At 34.3% G+C, this 24,203-nt stretch overlaps 1 protein-coding gene across 2 annotated transcripts in view; it reads left to right on the forward strand.

Annotated features, from left to right (window-relative positions):
• Positions 1 to 24,203, forward strand: part of Dhc1 (dynein axonemal heavy chain 1) — a 344,548-nt gene that overhangs the window by 231,183 nt on the left and 89,162 nt on the right. For both annotated transcript variants that reach the window (XM_083144626.1, XM_083144627.1), the window contains exons 41-52: positions 664 to 860; positions 3,124 to 3,309; positions 7,138 to 7,462; positions 8,200 to 8,342; positions 10,337 to 10,471; positions 11,701 to 11,941; positions 15,840 to 16,045; positions 16,893 to 17,056; positions 17,531 to 17,653; positions 20,014 to 20,206; positions 22,366 to 22,496; positions 23,180 to 23,328. In XM_083144626.1, coding sequence (XP_083000752.1) covers positions 664 to 860; positions 3,124 to 3,309; positions 7,138 to 7,462; positions 8,200 to 8,342; positions 10,337 to 10,471; positions 11,701 to 11,941; positions 15,840 to 16,045; positions 16,893 to 17,056; positions 17,531 to 17,653; positions 20,014 to 20,206; positions 22,366 to 22,496; positions 23,180 to 23,328 — 2,193 coding nt within the window. The remainder of the gene's footprint in view (positions 1 to 663; positions 861 to 3,123; positions 3,310 to 7,137; positions 7,463 to 8,199; positions 8,343 to 10,336; positions 10,472 to 11,700; positions 11,942 to 15,839; positions 16,046 to 16,892; positions 17,057 to 17,530; positions 17,654 to 20,013; positions 20,207 to 22,365; positions 22,497 to 23,179; positions 23,329 to 24,203) is intronic.

A 24,203-nucleotide genomic window follows, 5' to 3' on the forward strand; every position in this document is an offset into this window, starting at 1 on the left:
TTAATTGGTGTGCTAATTTATTGACATTTCTCTTTATTATTTTATGGAATCTTTTGTCACCCAAAATATGGCTGTGACTGAAGTACCATTTTTAATTTAATATTTTGTTAAAATCATAGAGGTGTCACATAGTCAAGTTGTTAGTGTTCTTGTCATTGGGACAAGCAGTCTCTGGTTTTATTCCTGTGGGAGCTCCCAAAATGTTGGTGCTGACCCAGCATTGTGAGAACAATTAGGGAGCTACTTGTAAAGAAGAAGCAGTGAGCTCCAGTCTCAAAAATCAGAAAACTGTGGCAATGGGACACCATGCACTAACCACATGTCATGCAATAAAAGGCTGCTTGGCAGTACCTGGCCCTAACAAGGCTGTTGTGTCAACGAATTTAGATTTTCATTGTCATTGTCTTCTTCCTCTTCATCTTCTTGTTCATCTTTGTCTTTTTCTTGTTTGTCTTCATCTTCATCTTCTTGTTTGTCTTCATCTTCTTGTTTGTCTTCATCTTCTTGTTTGTCTTCATCTTCTTTGCCTTTGTCTTCATATTTTTGTTTGTCCTCATCCTCTTGTTTGCCTTTGTCTTCTTCTTGTTCATCTTCTTTGTCTTCTACCCCCCCCTGGAAATTTATAAACATACAACTGACCTTGTTTTTTTCTTTCGCCATTAGAGGACCATGTCTGGTTGGTGTTAGACGGGCCTGTGGACAGCATTTGGATTGAGAATCTCAATTCAGTTCTTGATGACAACAAGACCCTCACCCTGGCTAATGGTGACAGACTTCCCATGGCACCAACTTGCAAGATTATCTTCGAACCACATAACATCGACAATGCTTCCCCTGCCACGGTATCCAGGAATGGGATGGTAAGTTTTTTTACTTAACATGCATGACTTTAGGGAAGAAACTGAGTAATGTAAATTTCTGTTCTGAATGTATTTTATTATTTTTTGCATTATTCTGTCACCCCTTTGAATAATCATGGCAGTGTGGGGATGAATAGTGAATAGATTAAATAGGCAAAGGAACATCTCTGCCCAGTTATAACTTGAAATCAGAACTTTTGGTAGCTAGAACATGAGTTGACTGTTCAATGTATTAAATTACTCAGCTATATTCTACATACAGGGTGGTCCAAAAAGGACTTTACAACTTTGTAAGTGTATAAAAATTTATTCGGAAACATTACAAAAGTGGTTGTGGTGTCATTTTGAAAGGAAACATCGAGTTTGACTAGCATTGTGAAATTGTACCAAAATCTACATGAGATGGATAGGTCTGAGTAGGCCAATTGCATAGCCACCTTGTTCACCTGATCTTTTGGGATTTCATTCATTGACCTGGAAGTCGGTTATTGAGGATAAGGGCCGTATCAAGGTTTGTAGAGGCCCTAGGGCAAAATGTTTTGTGGGGTCCCCCCGATTTTTTATTTTTTACTAGGAGTTTTATTAGCTCAATATGTTAACCACCAATTTTCAGCAGTTGAAATGGTAGACCTGATTTTAGAATCAGTAGTCATTCACAATCGAACATATCGCAGATAGGTTTGCAGGGAGAATAGCACAGTAAAATAAAGTTACAGGACGGAAATTGTAGCACTATAGCAGCAGTAAAATTCTGCATCTAAATATCTACAGTATATTACGAATATTGAGCACACCATAACTACAATATATAGTAAATACTAAAGAAAACAGAGAACTGAGCAGTAGACTGTACTATTATTTACAATTAAGAGTAAATATGTCACTACATATGCACGGTCCATCTACTGGACAGTTACTGACAGGTTCATTGTGGAAATTGTAGTAACTACACTTTCTTCAAGAAAATTCCCAAAGGCTTAACACTTATACGAGTAACATGTAGTAAACACACTTTTCTTGCCTTTTTCGCTGAAAATTCATCTACTATATCATCGAAGTCCAATTCATGAAGAAGTTCATGTTCAATCCTTAATAAACAAAGATTGGATAAGCGATCCTGTCACATGGCAGCACAAAGCCTGTTTTTCACTAATTTCATTTTGAGAAAGATCTTTCTCCGCTGCAGTTTGTTACCATTAAGATCAAATACATTCTAAAGAGAATTTCGAAATTGGGAAATGTACTGCAGAACGGGTCCTTTCATAGAATATTATACATAGACAGTTCCATTGGGATGTCTTCCTGATGTTTGACATTGCTACTGTTTAGATTTCTCAGTTCTAATACGATGTTATTAACGAAAGAAAGTTATGTACTTTGTAGGATTATTTATTATCTTAATCGTATCTGAGAATTGAATGTTTGAATAAATGTGCCTTATTTCCAGACCACAGCCAAATCAATCCATGGTATAAAGTATACTGAGCTTCAGATATCTACAAACAGAGCTGTGCTACAATTGGATCCAGAAGAGTGTAGACTTACGACAATATTGAAGTTTTTTTATTTAAAATACTACTTCTTATGTAATTTTTCATAAAGATAGCCAGCTGGTTAAACTATTTTTTGTGGAGGCCCATCACAGCTTCCTTTTGGTGGGGGTCCCGAGGCAATTGCCCCAGTTGCCCATAGGTTAATCCGGCCCTGTTGAGGATATCCCGGACTTCGGTGAGGTAGTGAGGTGGTGTGGCATCTTGTTGAAAGTGGATGCAGCCTTCAAATCAAGACACACGGTGGTCTTGCTCTTGACCTGTGAAAGCAGTCATTCTTAATGGAACTGCCACTTGTGCTTGCAGTAGTGGAATTCGGTATTATTCCACAATGTTAGTCAAACTTGATGTATTTCCTTACAAAATGACACCACAACCAGTTCTGTAACGTTTCTGAATAAATTTTTATACACTTACAAAGTTGTAAAAGTCCTTTTTGGATCACCCTGTATGCAGGGCAAGGTTGCCAAATTTAACTTTTCCCCACTTTACAAAATTTCAGGTTAACCATTTAAGCGTCATAAAAAAACTGAAAAAGTATCTCTTGACAATGTTACTTCTATTGCAGAAAAGTAAGTTTTTTTATAGTTACTTAATTTTAAAAGTAGCTAAAGTAACTGTTACTTGTAATTGCAGTAAAAGTAACTGGTTACTTCCAAACACTGCCCAGAGTAACATATTATTTACAATGTTTTAAAATTTGTACTACATAGGTGTACATGAGTTCTTCAGGGCTTGACTGGAAACCAGTTCTGGCAGCATGGCTGAAAACTCGAAGTGGAAGGGAAGCTGCACTGTTCCATGAACTTTTCCATAAATCATACGATGAGCTTTACTCTTTTGGTACTCAGAATTTTAGCCTTGTAATGAAAGTTCTACAGTGCAACATTATATTACAGGTATAGTATCTCTTTTTTATGTAAATTCTTTGTAAATAACTGAACTAACATGATCACCTTATGATATAATCCTAAGCCATGAATAACATAGGAGAGCAAGTAAGTGCTAAGTTCTGTTCCAAGGGAATGTGCTCTTACTGTTAAATTTCAAGAGTCAAAGAGTAATAGTTAGCTTAACTGATATTTAGGACAAACTAACTCTTTGGGATTCATATAAACTTGGAGGTTCATTGGAACAACACAGCCTACCATCCTTTCCAGGTGGATGAATTTGCTAGAATATTCTTCCTTAATGTGGATTCTGTGTGTTAACATACATAAGTGTGTGTGTGTGTGTTAGGGTGACCATATGTCCCGTTTTGACTGGGACAGTCTCGTTTCAGAGGCATGTCCCAGTCGTCCAATTGATATTATTTAAAGACACTATTTGTCCTGTTTTATAAAAGTCTATGATTTAACTTGAAAAACCAAGTCTAAATTTGAGACACGTTTCATGCTAAAAAGAAATGTAAATGGAATTTTTAAACTAGCATCATGGCTGTCGAGAATGTTCGAAATATATTATTTTATGTGTGTTCCGTTATTTGTAGAGCAATGAATAAGAATGATCAAGAAGTGTACATGTAGTTTCAACATGCACTTGCAACAAAATTTTAAATTCCTGCATCTTGACAAACTCAAAAGTCAAATCTCGCACGGTGTGTCAGATATGTGGGTAGTTTTATGAATGGTTGGAGAATAAAGTTGTTCTCAAGAAGATTGGTTCTTCTGATAAATACTTCTGGCACTCCTCAACTTCAGCATAGGACTAACAACAAAGGTTGATCAGAATTATTCACTATATGCTATTATTGTGCCTAAATGATCATTAATCGATTCTTTATATATTTTGCATTCTTCCATTTTCTTCCATGTTGTATAAGTTACATATTTACTTTTACATTTTATTTTTACACTAAAAAAAAATTCTTCGCTTATTATTGTGCTTGCCTTAATATTGTATGTAACTTCATTCCCATAGTGTATTCTTCCTTTATTTTGATTTCCTTCATGTAGAAGTTCTTCAAATCATTACTGTAATTCTTGTCTATAATTGTATTAATATTTTATTATTGTATTTGGATTTCCTTCATGTAGAAGTTCTTCAAATCATTACTGTAATTTGTGTATAAAATTGTATTAATATTGTTTTACTGTATGTATTGTTATATGACGATTTTCATACCTATGGACATGGATGAACGGAATTAGAGAATTTATTATTATTATTATTATTATTTATTATTTATTATAGAAGGTATGAGAAACACTATGTAAGTCATACCAAGATTACTATAATAATTGATACATCTTGACAATGGGAGATAATATTTCATTTATTGCTTATGATGTATCATTTATCTGACCCATACTTTAACACAATAATAATATGTTAATGGTAACAATAATTTTATAATTAGACCTAACCGATTTTTCACGAGAGGGTGGGGGTAAACTGACGTTCTTGGGATGTCCAGTTTTTGGGTCAAAATATTATGGTCACACTAGTGTGTGTGGGGGGGGGGTGAAGGTGCATGTGTGCCTGTACATACATGCCTGTGTGTGCATACAAATAGTCAGCCAAAAGTCAACCTCATTTTGCACCTTGGTAACTACAGGCTTGCAGGCCAAGAAGGCTCTGTCTGGCACCTGAGCACATAGCCAAGTTCCTCTGTTTAATCATGTTGTCCTGTGTTTGCCCTTATGTGTGCTGAATGCCCCTTTACAGCATCAGCTTTTAACTAGGGAATGGAGATTTTATCATCAGGGACAGTACGTACCGGGTGTCCCAGAAGTCTTTTCCTGATTACAAACTTTATTCATATCCGCTATATGCAAGGTAGAGATGTGAAAGTGGTGCCAAAATGTTGGAAAACTAACCAAGTTTTTTTGTTGCAGGTTTGAGTAACGTGGCTGTAGTGTAGCAGTGTCAGTGCCCCGAAAACCGGAAATGTTCACAAATCAGGAAAAAGCTCAGCATGTCCTCTGGTATCACGAGACCCAGTCACCAATAACAGTGCAGAGGAACTTTCAAATTTACAGAATTATTTCGTCTAGAATATCTGCCATCAATAAGTTGGTATTTAAAAAATGGAATTTATCTTCATTCCCAAATCCTGTCAAGTCCAAGAAACATTGTATGGAAAGATGCCACCGGATGTCAAGAGCATTAATTCCGGATTCCTTGGCACTGACACTGCTACACTACAGCCACATTACTGAAACCTGCAGCAAAAAAACTTGGTTAGTTTTCCAACATTTTGGCATCACTTTCACATCTCTACATTGCATATAGCGGATATGAATAAAGTTTGTAATCAGGGAAAGACTTCTGGGACACCCTGTATTTTAGTTGTTGGTAAGGAATTTGATAGTATTTGTTTTAGAAATTGAGTAGGTTTTTAAGACATGTTTTATTTTCTTATTAGGATCCTCTTCTCAATGTTCTTTTAGTTAACTTACTTATCCCCATATTGTGTGATGGATACTAATAGCCTATGAGTTGATATGCCCTTAATTTAAGAGTCAATGGGCTAAACAAACATTTATATACTGTCAATATTTCTTATTTGGTGGGGAGGGGAGTTCTAGGATTATCTCCAGCCCACGTGCCCCTTTCTGGTGCAATCACTGCTTCTAAAGGGTCTACCAATTTGAACGTCAGAACTTTGAAAGAGTGTTGTGGCAACACTGACTGAAATGACGAGATTAAACTGTGTGCAGTAGTCTGTGGCAAGTTATCATGGAGAGATACACAATGCAACAATGCATAGAAATTATTCGAATTTATTATCAAAATTCGTGTTCAGTTCGACAGACATTTCGTGCATTGAGAGGAATTTATGGTCAACATAATCGACCGACGTGAACTGGCCACCAAGATCATGTGAATTAACCCCTCTTAATTATTTTATATGGGGTTATGTCAAATCTAAGGCTATGAGACTAAGCCACGCACAGTTCGTTACCTGAAACGGAACATCGAACGAACAATTAAGGCTATACCACTCAATATGTGTGCAGTTGTGCTGCAAAATTGGACATTCAGAATCCATTCCACCAACCGAAGCAGAGGAGGATATTTGAACAACATAATGTTCATAACTTAATGCCATTGTTTGCTCTTCAAAAAGACAAAAATATATGTCAATATCACTTGTGGTTTCCATTCTATCTAATTTTAAAGTTCTGACATTCAAATTGGTGGACCCTTTACATAGACTTTGATTTTTTGATTTTGATTTACTTTATTTTACTTCGCTTTTTGTGCCACTTTTGGCTAATTTGCGAAGATGGATATGAGTGATGACATGATGAAATTGATGAATGGACACTCACAAGCATCCACGCACAGGCTGGGATTCGAACCCGTGACCCATAGCATCGTAGCGCAATGTGCTAACCACTCTGCCATGGGGGCGGGCTTCTACATAGATGTATGTATGTGTAATTGAATTATGTTGATACAGATAAGGCATATTCAACATAGTTATGAAATGAACAAAACTCACTCTAAAATTTCTGCAATGTATACCACTCTTGGGCACATAAACAACCCAAAATAATGGTAAAAGTTAATGATAAGTATATCATGAAAAGTTGTCCTTCACATTGCAGTGCAAAATTTCTTCTGACTGTTCATGATGAGAGTCACGAATTAACTAAATTAAAATTGTATTTATTTGATTAAGGACAGACTTTCCTGTGTGTTATATAATTTTACAAAGCATCTAACCAGTACGAGTGTGAAACTACCAACAGCTTATAGAATATCATTTACCATTTTAGATGCTGCTTCTGATGGATGGTCTAGTCCCTCTTCAAGAAGATGAGGAAGAGGAGAAGACTGTAGAAATACAGCCAGTGGAAGAAGAAGACAAAGAACCTGGAGAAGAGGAAGAAGAAGAGAAGAAAGTAGAAACTATAAGATTTTCAAACAAGCATCTCGAGAGATTGTACGTGTTTGCACTTGTCTGGGGTTTGGGAGCCTTTCTGGAAAATGAAGACAGAATCAAGATGGATGTGTTTCTTCGTGGGAAAGTGGAACTTGATTTCCCGCCCGTTGCAGATGTATCTGGTTCCACAGTGTTTGACTTTGTTGTGAGTCCTGAAGGTGAGTTCAATTACCTAAAGGGCCAAATAAGGGTCATTATTTCTAAGTAGCACATGCAAGCATCTTCAGATATGTGTACAGTGGATCCATTGACATTGGGAGGGAGGATCAACCTGGTCCATTGACCCCCCCTGGAAATTGGCATCCTTCATTTCAAGTTACAAATGAAGAAGAAAGCTTGTTATTTTTATTGTTAATAACATAAATAAAGTTGTTAGTTTGTATTCAAACAGAATAACCAAAGGAAAAAAAACTGTCAGATCAAAAAAATTAGTGTAAAATACAGCAAGCGGTTTATATTTCAATATTCTACCACTTATTCAAAGAATTAAATAGTTCCACAGTTTTCAACATTCCAAAAATTAGTATTTTATATGAGAAGTCACACATCATAAATTTTACGGCTGAAATTTTCCCCTAATTGTGTGTAAATATTTATAACAAAATGGAATAACTATTCATTTCAGTTCACTAACTGTATAAATTGTAATAAAATGAGGAACAGTTGTGCTAGATAATCATTAATCTAATAGGTCAAGTAGAAGAGCCTTCTCAGAGATGTAATAATAATAATGTCGATTAAAACTGGTTTATTTCTATTAGTTTATAATAGTTATAGGAATGGTTAATATTATTATTGTTGTTGTAATAATTTATATCTGCACTGTTTACATAACAAATTTTAAACTTTACTCTTGATTCTTATAATATAATCTTTTTCATTTTTGAAATTTTAGGCTATTGGCACCACTGGAATACACTGGTAACAACATATACATACCCAGAAAACACTACACCAGACTACAGCTCCATTCTTGTACCCACAGTGGACAGTGTCAAGATAGATTATCTCATTAACACTGTCATAAAACAGGACAAGGTATAGTATGCTTGTTGATATAAGTCTTTGCGTAAAAATATCTTTAACTCTTGTCTCATTGTTTAGCTCTTAATTTCTTTCGTTGTTTTGAAATTTCAGACAATTGTAACTAACTTATGGGAACTTATCATTATACTCGATCTCCAAAGTGGCAGTTCCTAGCTTGGGGGGAGGAGGGGGTGTATTTGTTCAAGTTTTGGATGTAGGGGTGATGCTTGTATGGTTTCATGTGTGATTGACAAAGAAGCAGATGAGAAGATGCTTAACTTTCTTAACTAGGGGATTTGGCATCCTCTTATTTTAAGCACGATTCTTGAGCATTTTATAAAAAGCTGTTTTTACCAACTACAGTAAAACCTCGATAAGACAGACTTCGCTTAATCCAGACAGGCAAAAGGCCAAAAAAAAGCAGAATATGGGTATCGCGTATGTACGTACTGCATTGTATGCACAGTATTCAGGGTGGCATTTTGTTGGACAAACTGAGAGAACATGGAAACAAATAGGCTCCATTGATACATACGATTTTTGTCGAATATGGCCACCCGACAAAGTGTCTCATTACAACATCCGACAGAAATTGCATGCATGGCACTCTTATGGAATCGATTTTTGTTGGATGTCTTTGGACTGCAACATCCAACAAAAATCGCATGCATAAACAAGAGCTTTAGACTGCAAATATGCTGCTGGAATTTTATTACTCTTCTGGCTCACTTCACCTTATTTAATATAGCAGTGCTTACGAAGGTTTTCTTTCATCATCCTGATGTATTACTGGTTTCACATAAGTTAACATATATTTACAATTACATTGCACTTTTCTTAGATATCAAGAAGAATCCAACAAAACGGGTTAAATAATATCACGAAAAAGTGAAACATAAATCTCCATTGGTGAACGTTATAAAAATTTAGCAAGTGCATGCTCCCAACAAATCCCATTGATAATGTAAGAAAATATGACACTTTCTTTTGTACAATTCAATTGTTTCACTTATATGCAAGAGTTAAGTTGTTTGCTTTACAAAGAAGAGAGAAGTAGCTTTATGCATCAAAAAATGATTCCACACTCAAGGTTCTTGCAAGTAGAGGGTTCCAAACCTCAATGGAAATATCAACATATAATACCGAGAATGGATAAGGAGACTGACAAACTACACTTGTATTTCTTAATCAATCACTGTTCACTCTAATCTCATTTAGTCGTAACTTTAAAAATAACCAAGTATTTTATTTTAAACTTACTGCGTATGATAAAATTGCGTAATCCTTCCCTAGCTTGTGAATTGTAATAATTTTCCAAATTCACTATTTTGCAGTTGAATTCAAATCATAGAGAAATTAAGTCAATTTCATAGAATATAATATTGGTACTTAACAAATCCATACCTGGATCTGTATGAGTTTATTATTTCCATTTGGAAAAACATTGCTTTAGTTTAGTTTGTAATTGTCAGGGAAAAATGTAAATTTTGTCCTGGAAAACCTGGAAAAGTCAGGTAATTTCATTTCTACTTGTTTGTAGCCACCCTGAGTATCGCTTTACATTTTACTGTACTGTATAGTGTATTTAGGCCTATGCCCTTTAAATACACCATAATAAACGTGTTTTGTTGCTATAAACTGAGTTTTAATGCACTTTCAACTGTTCTTTTAGGTTATTTCAGTTAATCCGGACTTTCGTTAAACCAGTCAATTTCTCCCCCCATTAGTCTGGATTAATGAGGTTTTACTGTACCATCATTTTTTTTTTTAATTTTCTAGAAGGTTTATACTTAGTTCACAGTAGAAACAACATGTTTTTGTTGTACTAGCTAATAATAAATTAGAAACAATTTTCAAGAAGGAATTAGGAAAACAAGAAATAACTTAAAATGACAATGAATTTGGAGAGCTTTATATCATGTGAATACACAATGTCTGTAAAGAATGTTTGCTGGAATCAAATAAACTGTTGTATAAGTTTTTCTTATTCACATAATTCTTTCCAGGCTGTTCTACTCATAGGAGAGCAAGGTTCAGGTAAGACCTTGATGATGAATGCTTACATGAAGAAAGGGAATCCAGAAACCCATATGCATCGAACTTTCAACTTCTCTTCTGCTACATCTCCCTGCCAGTTTCAAGTTAGTAACATTTTTCTAGAAATAACTGCATTATTTTTTTAATTGGTCATGTTGTAAGAGTAAGGATTGGCTTCTTGCCCACAAATCAAAACAAAACATTGATTCAAAACAAAAGAAAAAAATGTTCTAAAATCAGGAAAAACTATTTGAAGAAGACTTTTGTACTTGTTTCAAACTGAGCCTTCTCCATAGAGAAGGAGACATATCAAAACAAAAAAAATTGCTCATCAGATGTAAAATTAATGTTCGATGAAAATTGTCAAGGAAATGTTCATTGGAATTGATTAAGAATGTTTGAAGAGAATAGTTGCATCTTTGTTACCCAGGAATAGAAAGCAAGAACTCATTACAAGATTTTTTAAATAACATGCACATTATTGTACGTATATACATGTGTCAATGGTATTGTTCATGAAAAATTTGTTTCATTTCATGGTTCCATGGTTGTGCGATTGCTTTTCCTGATAGTTGTGTCCACAGAATTGATCATTTTTGTGAAACATTTGCTTCAAACAATTTATTTTAACTTCTGTAAAAATAACGTTACATTTTTCTTGTTAAAATATAAACCCATCAATCCTCTGGATATATTGGTTTTATCATGCTGAAAAGAAATTGGGTAAAAATGTGACAATGTTTGTGTAACTCTGTTCTATAATAATAACACTAATACTACTACTAATTAATAATAATATTCAGCAGGCAAGGTTTAGCATATGCTGTTCACCTAACCCTTGTTAGGATACAGTTCACAGTTTACATATGAGGCGTTGCGGATACGAAGGGCAAATTCAACAAATGTACATTGTGAGGGAAATGCGTTTCAAGTTGTCAGGAACAGTGCAAACTCCACAAAAACTTGGTATCAGTAGATTAGAAAGTTTTCCTGCGTGATTTCCAAAGTTTTTTGTTGAGTTTGCCCTGTGCCTCACAACTTGAAACACATTTTCCTCAAAATGTACTTTTGTTGAATTTGCCCTTTGTATCTGCAACGTGTCATATATTTCCTACAAGCAATATAAATATACAATTATAAAGTATAAAAATGGAAATAAGACATAGTAGAAATGAAAAAAAGACCAAAGAGAAACAATATTTGGATAATCATAAAAGGAAAATAAATCTATGAAGCGTAAACATGTATATGCTGAACCTCGCCGCTAAATAAAGATCTATATTATTATTATTATATAATCATACGCTGTGATCATCCCATATGCTTTTTTCAGAAAACGATTGAAAGTTACGTTGAGAAAAGACTGGGAAGCACTTTTGGTCCTCCCACTGGAAGGAAAATGATCGTCTTCATCGATGATATAAACTTACCTAAAATAAACGAATGGGGAGACCAGGTTACCAATGAGATTGTTCGACAAACCATGGACATGAATGGGTTCTACAGCCTTGAAAAGCCTGGAGAATTTACTTCAATCATTGACGTCTTGTTTGTTGGGGCAATGGGACAACCAGGTGGGATGTAATTGGTACTTCCTTGTTGAATGACAATTTTTATTTGAATTTGAATTTTATTTTCTTCCGTTGACCCTTGATTAAAGATACATAATGAAATAATAATTAGTTTAGTACATCATAACAAAAAAGAAGAAACATTGTGTAGTACATTTCATCACTACACCAAAGTAAAAATTGAAAAATACACTTCATTACACTACAATAAAAATAAAAACACATTATCATTGTTGCATGATTGAAATAAGAATACAATTAAAATACATATTGTTTAGTACATTGGCCTTGTATTGTCTTGTTCCATGAATTCTCTGATACTGTAGAGAGCTCTCTGTCAAATATTTTTTTATTGTTTGTATTTGTTTATTTTTTGGAGATATCAGTTTTATGTCATGAGGCAGCTGGTTGTAGAATATTTTCCCGGCATTCATTGGTGATTGTTTTGAGATATTGAGTCTGTGTTGGTTCTGGTAATAATTATCTTTCCCCCTTGTATTGTGGTTGTGTAATTGGTTATTGTTAGTCATGCTTCCAGTATTTGGAACAAACGTTATAGCCTTATAGATGTATAGGGAGTATATTGTCATTATTTGTTTCTCCCTGAATAACTCTTTGCAAAATTCCCTACAGTCTAGTTTGTACATTATTCTAAGTGCTCTCTTTTGAAGTCACAGTATTCTGACAGCATTATTATAAAATGATCCACCCCAAACTATTATGCCATATTCAACATAGGGTTAAATTAGTCCATAATATATGCATTTGTTAATTTCTGTTAAATTATATTCAGCCATTTGTTTTAGCAGGTATAGATTAGATGATAGTTTACTGCAGATGTTAATTTGTTCTTCCCACGTTAATTTTTGATCTAGTGTTATTCCCAAAAACTTTACTGAAGATACAGTTTCTATGAGCACATTGTCTATGCATATTGTTTGTGACTCAAAATCCATGTTTCGGATTGTATTGAATATCATAAATTTTGTTTTATTGTTGTTTATTATTAATCCGTGTGAAGTTAAGTATTGTGCCAGTTGGTTTATGGTGATAAGAGTGTTTATTTCAAGTTTCTTAGGGTCGATATTCTGCCAAGAATGGTTGTGTCATCTGCATAGGTGACAATTTTTGTGTTTGGGTATTGTGGTACATTGTTTATGTACAGAAAAAAGAGCAGGGGCCCCAGGATTGATCCTTGGGGTACCCCCATTAACACTTTCCTACTTCATGATTTAAAGTTAGTGATTATACCATGCATGTTGTAGCTTATTTGAGTAATTTGCATTCTGTCCTCTAGGTAAAATTGGATAAGCTCATAAGCTATCCCTCTTATTCCTATGTTATTCCTATGTTGCTTAGTTTGACCATAAGCAAGTCATGTTTTACCCTATCGAATGCCTTGGAAAGATGTAGATATATAGTGTTTGCAGCTTCGTGTTTCTCTAATGTTTCGGTTACATAATCTATTAACTGTGCTACAGCTGTGTTTATTGACTTCCCTTTCTGGAATCCATGCTGGTTTCTGTTTATTATGTTATATTTGTAACAAAACTTTCAGTATCTTTGAAAAAGCAGATGTTAGGGAGATAGGTCTGTAGTTCTCAATGTCTGTTGCAGCTCCTTTTTTGAATATGGGTATCACTGTGCTGTTTTTTAGAAATTTAGGGAATGTACCATCTTTTATTGAATTGTTGACTGCATACAGCAGGGGTTCTAAAATAGATTCTGAGCAGGATTTAATAAGTTCAGCTGAGCATTCATCAGGTCCCTGAGATGTTTTGTTTTTTAAACCTTGTATGACTTTTTTTAGATCATTAGCACTTACTTCTGGGATATATATACTGTTTGGCCAATCTTTGTCCATTTGGATCTCTAGTGTTTTGTCATTATTTTCATTCTCTCTGTTTGTGTTGGTTAAGTTTATAAAATATTCGTTAAATAAGTTACATATGGTATTCGGGTCAATTACTTCAGTGTCATCCTTAATGACTTTTATGTTTGCTTTATCATTGTTTGTGTTTGATACACGGTGATTGTTTACAATTTTCCAAATGGCTTTTTGTTTATTAACAGACTTTTTTATTTGTTTACTAAAAATATTTAATTTTTGTTTCCTTATAGCTTTCTTGAATAGTTTTTTTTTTACATTTTTGTACTTTTACTGGTGCTTAGTGTCTTTTGTAATTCTAAATTTTTCATATTCTATTTTCATATTTCTTTTCAAAAGTATAATTTCTTCTGTTAGTGGCACTTTCTTCTTATTAGGGTATATTCTTTTTTGTTGTTTTGGGACAAGCTACATTTAAATAATATGTTAAGTGGCTTATTAGCAATTCCCAGATATCATTCGTGTCAGTTAGTTGGTAAAGGTTTATTCAATTTTCCTGATGTAACAGGTATTTAAGATAATCTATATTTTGCTCACATGTATCCCTACATTCTATTGTGTAACTTTTTGAGTATTCTAACCTTTTTCCTTGTATTGTAATTTTTTGACGCGTGTGGTAAGAGATAAGCGTATGTAGTCCTAATCAATGTCGGGAGTAATTTGCAGATGATGTAAATGTGCTCTTAATGTTATTTTTGAAAAAAGTTGCAATATTGACATCAAACAGCATAAAAATTTAAGAGCAAAATAAGTACTCAAACCTGAGTCTCTGGCATACCATGCCATTACTACACTGGTTTGCCAGATTTCTTGCTTCTGCTGTTTTATCTGTGAGTTGTCACTGTCAGTGCTACTGCAATGGGAACTGTTGACTTTGACACTGATGACATCAGTAGCATTCAGGGATTTATCCTCACTCCCCTAACACCTGCCCAAATTTTCTCAACAGCCCCCTAAACTTTTTCACAAAAGCCCAATTTTTGGTCATTCAGGCTCTAAAAACAAATTTACATCCTCCCAGGTGGAAACACTCCTAGAAAGAACTACCACTCATGAGACAGTAACCATGAAAATTCAATGAATAGTGGTAGACCCTTGTCAATTCTTCATCTGTTTCTGTTCCTTTGCAATGAGGTGCGAAGGGGAAGAAGAAGAACCACACTTTTCTCGGGTCAGTTTGACGTTTGTGTGGTGAGCACTGAGCAGATGACAGAATTCCGCTCCTTTGTGGAAGTGAAGCCCAGCTGTACGTACTACTGTTGCCGACTTAGTATTTTGGAGAAAGGTTTGTCCAAATCACGAATCACACCAAGAAACTATATTTTCGTCTATTACCTAACTGGTCTCAGTTGTAGTTCAATCCAGCCTTGGCTCTGCAGTCTCCCTCTAGTTGCTTCACAGAAATGGTATTGCTATTTTAGGCGGGATTTAGCTCTTTTCTGCCAATCCGATGTGACAACACTGGCTGGTAGGTCTGAACGGCAACAGGGCCCCTTAACAGGCATATGAATAACCCCATAGCACACTATGCTCCAAAGTCCTTCCTCGCTCTTTCCTTGCATTGGCACCCTCTTCTCCCTTGTTGCCTCTTCAGGGTAGCGGAACGGCCTCCCCCTTCGCTTCTGTCGGCTGCAGAAAAGATGTCCTACAACGGTGTTCATTAATGTATTTAACAATGTTGTAATTTTATTGAAACAACTTTTTAATTCTTTACATTTTGCTGTTACCTGCGGTAACACCGGCTACATACACGCCACACCTCTGGTTGTAATGTTTCAGGAGAACACATGCTCCCTTCATCAGGCATTTATTATTATTTAATCAAACTAAGAATAACTAAATGTTATATCAAAAATTGTGTTTATGTACTTGTAAAAACCATAAACTACAAGTGAAATATTATTTTTAATTCTAAACACTTAAACATTTTTTTTTTAACCCACAATATTGGAATTAAAATTATTAATACAACTAAAAGTCCGTTGTGTTTTTCAAGTTGTATTTTTGTTTCAGGTGGAGGTCGAAATGACATTCCTTCTCGATTAAAGCGTCACTTTTGTATTTTCAACTGTACTATACCAACCGATGAGTCGATTGACAAGATATTCAGTGTTATAGGTATTGGGCATTACAATGCAAAGAGAGGATTTATTCCTGAGGTACGAGAACTGGTGAAGAAGCTGGTGCCTCTCACAAGGAACTTGTGGCAGCGTACTAGGGTGAGTGAGGATTTTATGTTGTATTAACCATTCTAGACACACAATTGTATTAACCAACACATTTCTTCACTTCATATGTTGAATGTGTATAGCGATGCTTTGGTGTCAGTTTTGACTCATCATGACAATGAGGATGAGTGTGGATTAGATTAAATTCATGATGTGACACTCGCAAAGAACACACATGCCCATGTCGGGATTCAAACCTGAGACCTTTGGTGGCAAGTCAACCACTTAACAAAATCATCCACTGATTGTGTTCCTGAATATTTAAATTCAATATTGAATCAAACGAAACAAATAATGTAATGTTGAAAATAAATGGAAAAATTAAGGACATTTTTTGCAGATTAATTTTAGAAATATCACATGATTAGATTATAATTATTAGCAATTTTACTGATAAACTGACTCCCATCCTCTATGGTAGAGTGGTGTGCAACACCAATATATTGGTGGGAATCTATAAGAGCATCACATTGTTATTGGTATCAGCTCAGCTCTATTCTTTACGTTAAATTTGAATTTTCATTTTCTCCTGAAAACACAAGCTGAGGAATGTAGTCTAGTCAGCATTGTGCTTATTTTCCTAGTTACTCTTACTGATTTTATAGTAAGCAATGAAAAACAATTCAAGTGCATTGATATTTTTTAACTTCCAGCTAAATCCTAATTTCAATTTCATTTTAAAGAAATTATATTCTATACCTATAGTATAATTTACATCTTATTTATATTCTTTAGCAATATTTTAACAATTATTCCAGTGATATCCTAAAAATTGTAAAATATTTTTTTTGTTTTTTATTCAGGCTGTAATATATATATATATATTTTTTTGTTTCAGGCTACATTGTTGCCAACTCCAGCCAAGTTTCACTATGTGTTTAACTTGAGGGATTTATCAAGGATATGGCAAGGAATGGTTGGAACTCTGAGCACTGTAATAGATGCAGAAAAGGTCATGATGCTTCTCTGGAAGAATGAGTGTACAAGAGTATTTTCAGACAGGTAAAATCATGTTATCTCTAATACATGATTAAGTATTTATTATTGTAATTTCCTGTCTAGACAATATGTATATGTATGTGTTTGTGTTGTTATTGTTGTTTGTCAAGCTGGCAGTTGTTTGTCTATTTTATTACATAAAAATTCTGTATTTTAAAATATTCAAAAGGATACAATAAGAATATATGTTTGAAGTACAATATTCATTTGTACATAAAGTGGGTGTCAGGAAAATTATGAACCCCAACCTGTTATTTAGAAAATTGCTTTAAAACCTCAATCGAATACATTCTATACATAACAAATCTTCAAGCATTCAGGATAGGATTTGGAAAACAGAAAAATCACATTACTAGGAAATCTATGCATATTATATTTCAGATGTGCCTGTTGCTATTCACAACATGCAAAAGCTTGGTGTGCTATTGAGTCTTTTTCTCATTTGTTAGTAACAATTTTCAATTGTTTTTCTTTAAGATTCACATTAGAAGCAGATATGAAATGGTTTGATAAAGAGCTCATAAATTCAGTGAAAGATATTCTTGGACCAAAGTATGTGAAAATGTGTAAAGAGAGCAGTGCATTTGTGGATTTTATGAGGTAAGAACTCCATTTTGTTTTATTATACTTATAAATTTAATGAGTCTCTATACAATGCATCTTAGGAAACTAATACAAAATATGATATATGAAAGTGTGTTGAATCCAATATACTTCTCTCAAAAAATTGAAATATGATCAAAAATAATTTCTTTACTTCTTCCTTTCTACTTTTCGCTTTCTGTCTCTTTTTGTTTTCTATCTACCTGTGTGTGTGTGTGTCTCTCTCTCTCTCTCTGTCTCTCTCTCTCTCTCTCTCTTTTTCCCTTTCCTTTCTCTCTCTTTGTATGTAATCACAGGGTGGCTACTCACCGGGAATTCTGAGAATTCTGCGTGAATTATTGGCTCTGGAAATTATGCGTGAATTCTGCTTGAATTTTTATCAGTAGACGTGAAAAATTGCCACTGTTATTAATCCAAATCCTATTGAATTTATACATATTTATAAACTAGGCCTGAGGCGAGTTTTTGACAGTTTAGTTTTAATTTTTATCTAGGAAGGAAAATAATGCTGTGCGAAAAATAAAACAGAATTCTCTCGATCCGTTTACTTTGTTAGTGTCCTTTGTAGAGTAATTGTTGCAAGATATGTTGAAGATTATTAGGTAGATTTGAGTTTGAAATTCTTACACAGTTAACAATTTTTCGAAGATGAGAGTATCTCATAACATTTTTGACTTGTGTTTGTAGATGTATTTAGAGTCTGGGTATGTGAAATGGCAAATGTAAACTACGGACCTCAAATTAAATGTTTTAAATGTACCATTTAATTGAATTGAATTAGAATTTTTGGATACATTTGAATCACGCAGACCCTTTATATTGTTTTTATATTTGTGTGTGTAGGTGTTGAGAGACTGTAATACGTAAGGTTGAAATATAGAGAACATCTGCTTGAATTTTTGTAAAATTCGCTTTGAAAACCGGGAATTATACTTGAATTTTATCATTGTCCTAGAGTAGCCACCCTGAATTATATCACCAGTGCAAATAATTAAAAATGCTTATTAACATTGCTTGAAAATTTCCCATTTAGGCGATTTCGGTTGATAGGATTATGGGTTAAGGCTATTCAAGTAAGGCTAGAACCCACCCCCTGTCGACATGCTTCTCTAATAAGGAACCAACACAGTAAATTTACTATAATTTTTTGATCTTATGGGATATTGTGATGACTTTACATCAAGGTGGATTGATTTAAATAACTTTAAATAAATAATGTATAGAATAATGTACATAAGGATTTTGTAGACATGAGAATCACTTTTGGTGAAAGTACATTCTCGTAATCATTGAATGGTGTTTATTACGCTCTAAGAAAGGAAAAGAAAGGAAACAAAATATATGTACTGATGGGGTGAAGCTCGTATGAAAGGAAATGTAATATGTCATCTGAAGGATACACTTAAATTTCTCTTGATTTAAAATTCAATAATTTTTATAGGCAAAAATAGCAAATATTTTGTGTAGAATAATATGCAAAATACTAATCATGTTAAACCTTAAATAGTGTCATTATCATTAAACTGTAAGCTGATATTTTGTAAAGTATCATTAAAATTGCCAAAATTCAGCTACAAGGACTGTAAAAAATATTTTAAATTACAATTATGTAGTACATTCAGACTGTTTTATTTTAACACCAGTAAGCCTTGTTTCCATGATAACCAAAAACTCAATATGCTGACCAAGGCAGAATTTATTATCTTGAAACATAAACATGTATTTGGTACATAGTCTGAAGAAGACCTTGCTAGAAGGTTGAAACTTAACGTTTAGTTTATGTTTTAAAATAAAATAAATTCTGCCTTGGTCAGCATATTGAAGTTTTGTTTTATTTTCACTGCAAAAAAGTTGCTGAAATTATTATAATTTCATTAACACAGTCAACGAACATTTCCATGGTAGGTATCAGATAGAGAAAAATGTATATTTACATGTATTTTTTTTATTTGCTTTAACCAAACTGTTCGAACATTTTACAAGGTTGTTTGCCAGAAAAGGCCTTTCTATAAATATATATAGTGTCAGAAACCACACGGAATTTTAAGCATTTTTTAAATAAAAAAAATAGATTAAAATAAAAAAAAACATCAAAGATATTTTTTTAGATACAAATTATGGTTTTTATTCACCCTGCTTTATATAAATACAAATTTCTATAAAAAATATATCTATATGTATGGTGTCAAAAACCACACGGAATTTTAAGCAGTTTTTTTAAAAATAAAAAATAGATTTAAATAAAAAGAAAATCATTAGAATTGATTTTTAAATAAAAATCATGAGTTTTATCCACCCTACTTTACATGAATATAAAGTAAATATCTTACATAAAAGTAACCGTTACTTTTCCCCAGGGATGCACCAGAGCCTACAGGTGAGGAAGGAGAAGATGCCGACATGGAACTTCCGAAAGTGTATGAGCCTGTGTATGAACTGGATGTGCTAAAAGAACGGCTAGAAATGTTCCTTGCTCAGTATAACGAGATGGTTCGTGGTGCAGGCATGGACCTTGTATTTTTCCCAGATGCAATGCTGCACTTGGTGAAAGTAAGTAGTTTGTTACTATGATGTTATTTCAATTTAACATCTCGCAGAATCAATGTCCATGAGAAATTAGTCGTGCTGTTTCTATTATAGTAAGTAGAGCTCGGAAGTTCAGGCATTTATTTTTGGTTAAAATAGGCAGCAAAAAGGCATTTATAATGTGGAAAATAGGTACCAAAATAAAAAATAGGCACAATAAACCAAAAAATATGGCAAATTTCAAGTCACTTATATCTTTAATTTCATTTTACAAGTTAAAATCTACATGGAATCAACATTTCTACTGCCAAACCCCGTGACGGAGTGGTTAGCACATCGCGCTACAACGTCAGGGGTCCTGAGTTCGAATCCCAGCCTGGGCGTGGATGTTTGTGAGTGTCCATTCATCAATTTCATCACATCATCACTCATCTTCATCTTCGCAAATTAGCCAAAAGTTGCACAAAGTGAAGTAAAATAAAGCAAATCAATCAATTAATCAAACAATCAACATTTTTACTTTCCTTTGTTTCCTTGATTGCACGTAACCACTAGTTTTTTTTGACAATCATAGATAGCCATCTGTCAGATAGAATGCTTTTCATAACAGAAAATGATCTCTCCACTTGAATAGAAGTAATTGGACCATATATGATACAGGCTATTGTAACCAGATTCATGTAATCAAGAAAAGAATTTTCATCTTCATGAATATCACAAATTGTTTTCACTTTTTCCAATTACACGTTTGCAGTTTTCCACACAGCCTTTCTCTCCTGGCACTTCAATCAGCTGCTGCTCTGATTTCTCAAAAACTTTCATGGACGCTATAAGAGTTTCACACATTTTTCCAGCTTTGTAATTGTCTCTGGCAACACCATAATGTGCTAATAAAGAATGTTTTTGAAAGAAAAATAAGTTATATACAATTTTTTAAAGTCGCATTCTAAAAATTTCAAAAAAGAGGGCATTGAAATTTAAAATAAGCAGTAGGGTACAAAAATGAAAAGCTTCTAAAACATTGCCAACAACATCAATAAATGCAACAAGGAAAAAAACAGGCATTTTGCCAAACTTCCGAGCTCTAATTCGTAACATACCCTACGGTATGTGGGATCAAACACTTGGGTGATGTAGCTCATTCATCATTCATCCTGACTATTGGCATACTCGCTGTTTATAGTAGTCTTGATGGTAAGGTGTGAGAGGTAACAATTACACACTTGATGGCAAAACACAACACTTGAGTTTAAATCCCTACAGACTGGATCAATACGGCTAATGGAATTACGGTATACCTGTCTCTGTATGGTAGCTGAAGTTCTGCAAAGAGTGGTTATGGTTGTGACTATATAATTGAATCTGACTTGCGACTCTCTCAACATATCCTTTCCAAGTCGTGCTTCTCACATTCCTCCCCCTACGTTCGTAACTGACTGACTGACCGATGGATTCAAATTGCCCGATAGGTTATAGGTTAAAACTGACCACTCACCTCCATGCTCCCAGACATTTATTCCAATCGAATTTACTCAGTTATCTGTCGACTCTTCCTTGATTGCGATCGTTTACACCTGTTTGCAATGATGGTGATCAAGGAAGCTTGGCAATGTCTGACAAGACATTCCTTAGATGGTTGTAATGTTTCCTGTCTGGAAAGGTGATTGCTAAATGTCTGAGATTTGGAGTTTGTTGTATGTTACATTTCAAAGATTTTACAGATCATTACGAATTATAAGACTATGAAGTTTCCAGTATGTGTGATGGTGTTACATGTCAGTACATTATGTTAGCCAGCTCAGCACTTTAAGTAGTTGAAATGCAAACTCACCACTGAAGTTCCCAGGCTGGACATAAGTTTTCTTTGCGAGTGTATCTTTGTCAGTTTCATCTAATCATCACTCATCCGCATCTGATAGTGCAGTGGTTGCGTTGTTGCCTTGTAATCAAGGGGGTCCCAGGTTTGATACACGGTGGAGGCACAAGTGGTTCGGATCCCACTTTAAACTGTAGGTCTAGTCCCGATTAGCCTTACTGTGCATAAAGTGGACTTAAAACAACAAATCAATCAATCACTCAACCTCATCCTCATTGTCCAGCTTAGTCAAAAGTAACAGAAAATGGGATATCAGCAATGTCAGTTCAAACCTTTCAAGAACTAACATGTTACGTTTTCATTGCAGGTATCTCGAGTGATACGACACCCCAGAGGAAATGTGATGTTAGTGGGTGTGGGAGGCTCAGGAAAGCAGTCACTCACCAAGTTAGCCTCTTTCATTGCTGGCTACAGAACATTTCAGATAGCTCTCACCAGGTCTGTAAATTGAATCTTCATTTATTTAAGTATTCATTCAGGGATGAGTGAACTATAAGCTGGAGTTACATTTAATACAACTTCCAGAAATTTACAGAAATGTCCATGTAGCTACATTCATCTTATAATTACAATTAATAAGAATTGGTTGCTTAAGAAATATATTTTTCTTTGTTATAATATTCTTGCCTTTATCTGTTGTAATTTACATTTCATCTTATTGTATTATTGACTCTGAAAAATATGTATGTACATTCCAACATAGTGCATGTAACATTCAAATAGCATGCCCCAAGATTCCATTGACAAGAGAATGGATGGACTCCAGAACTGCTTATGCAGGGACTTTGATACATAATTTCTACCTGAAATAAGTAAAAATGAACTGTAGGAAGTTCCTCACTTCTTACATGGAGGAATCGCCTCTGGAACCCACCCTGGAAAGTGGACCAATGTCTCATATTTTTAATATTTTAAAGCAACTTTTTAAAAAATAGACTGGATCTCTGATTTTACATTCTCAGATAATATATTTTTCAACATTATACATTCAGTCTCGATAGTCCCAACATAACGAAATGTTACAAAATTTTCTAGCTTGGTCTCCTGAAAAAACATAAAATCGATATTCCATTGTACGTAGACATATGTTCATTATACTGATTTCATTGTATCTATTGTAGATCGTACAACGTAGGAAACTTCTTGGAAGATTTGAAAACTCTTTATCGTACATGTGGTGTCCAGGGAAAAGGGACAACTTTCATTTTTACAGATTTAGATATTAAAGAGGAAGGTTTTTTGGAGTACCTGAACAATGTACTTTCTTCAGGTAAAATATTAATACTTAAGTCTGCAAATAATTTTATGTGTTTTTTAATATTAAGGAAAGGCACCCTCCAGATTATCATGGATGTTAACACCCTGAAATGAAAGTCCTGGCACTTTTCTATTCATTACATTTTTTATTTAATAATGATATTAATTCCTGCGGCAATTAATCAGATGCTTCTGATTGATATTAGGAGATGCTACATTGTAACATGAACTTCATTAATTTTAACATATATAAATTTCGTTAGCAAATAAAGAAGAATGCAGTGTAATATTTGACAAATTTCCAGTAAAGGGGTTCAAGTAATTTATTTTAAATCATATAGATTTTATACATAGTATAATCCCAGGGATAAAAAGGAATTGCAAACAGAGAGAGGAATTCTCCTTTATCCCCCAGTACAAATATCACTCTGGTAATTTGAAAATGATGTGTTCAGGCTTTAAATTAGTTTAGACTGAACATATGTCATTGGTAAGTTCTTCTAGTAAAACGAGAGCCATGTCAATGTGTTAACATGCGTGATAGTCTGGAGTGGTTCTAGACAAAAATATAGTACTAATTATGGGTGCAATAGATATTTTTAATATTTGGTTTATTTTAGGAGCTGTTTGTTTCAAAGTTTGGTTGTAATCTTAAATTACATGAAAAACAACCCCCCCTCTCTCTCTTTCTCTCACTTTCTCTTTCTCTCCCTCCCTCTATCTCTTTCTCTCCCTCCCTCTATCTCTTTCTCTCCCTCCCTCTATCTCTTTCTCTCTCTCCCTCTCTCTCTTTCTCTTTCTTCTCTCTCTCTCTCCCTTTCTCTCTCTATCTCTTTCTCTCCCTCTCCCTCTCTCCCCCCTGTGAGTGTGTTTGTATCTTTCTCTCTC

This window comes from Lepisma saccharinum, chromosome 23, assembly GCF_977018435.1.
Source record: "Lepisma saccharinum chromosome 23, izLepSacc3.1, whole genome shotgun sequence".
Taxonomy (NCBI): Eukaryota; Metazoa; Arthropoda; class Insecta; order Zygentoma; family Lepismatidae; genus Lepisma; species Lepisma saccharinum.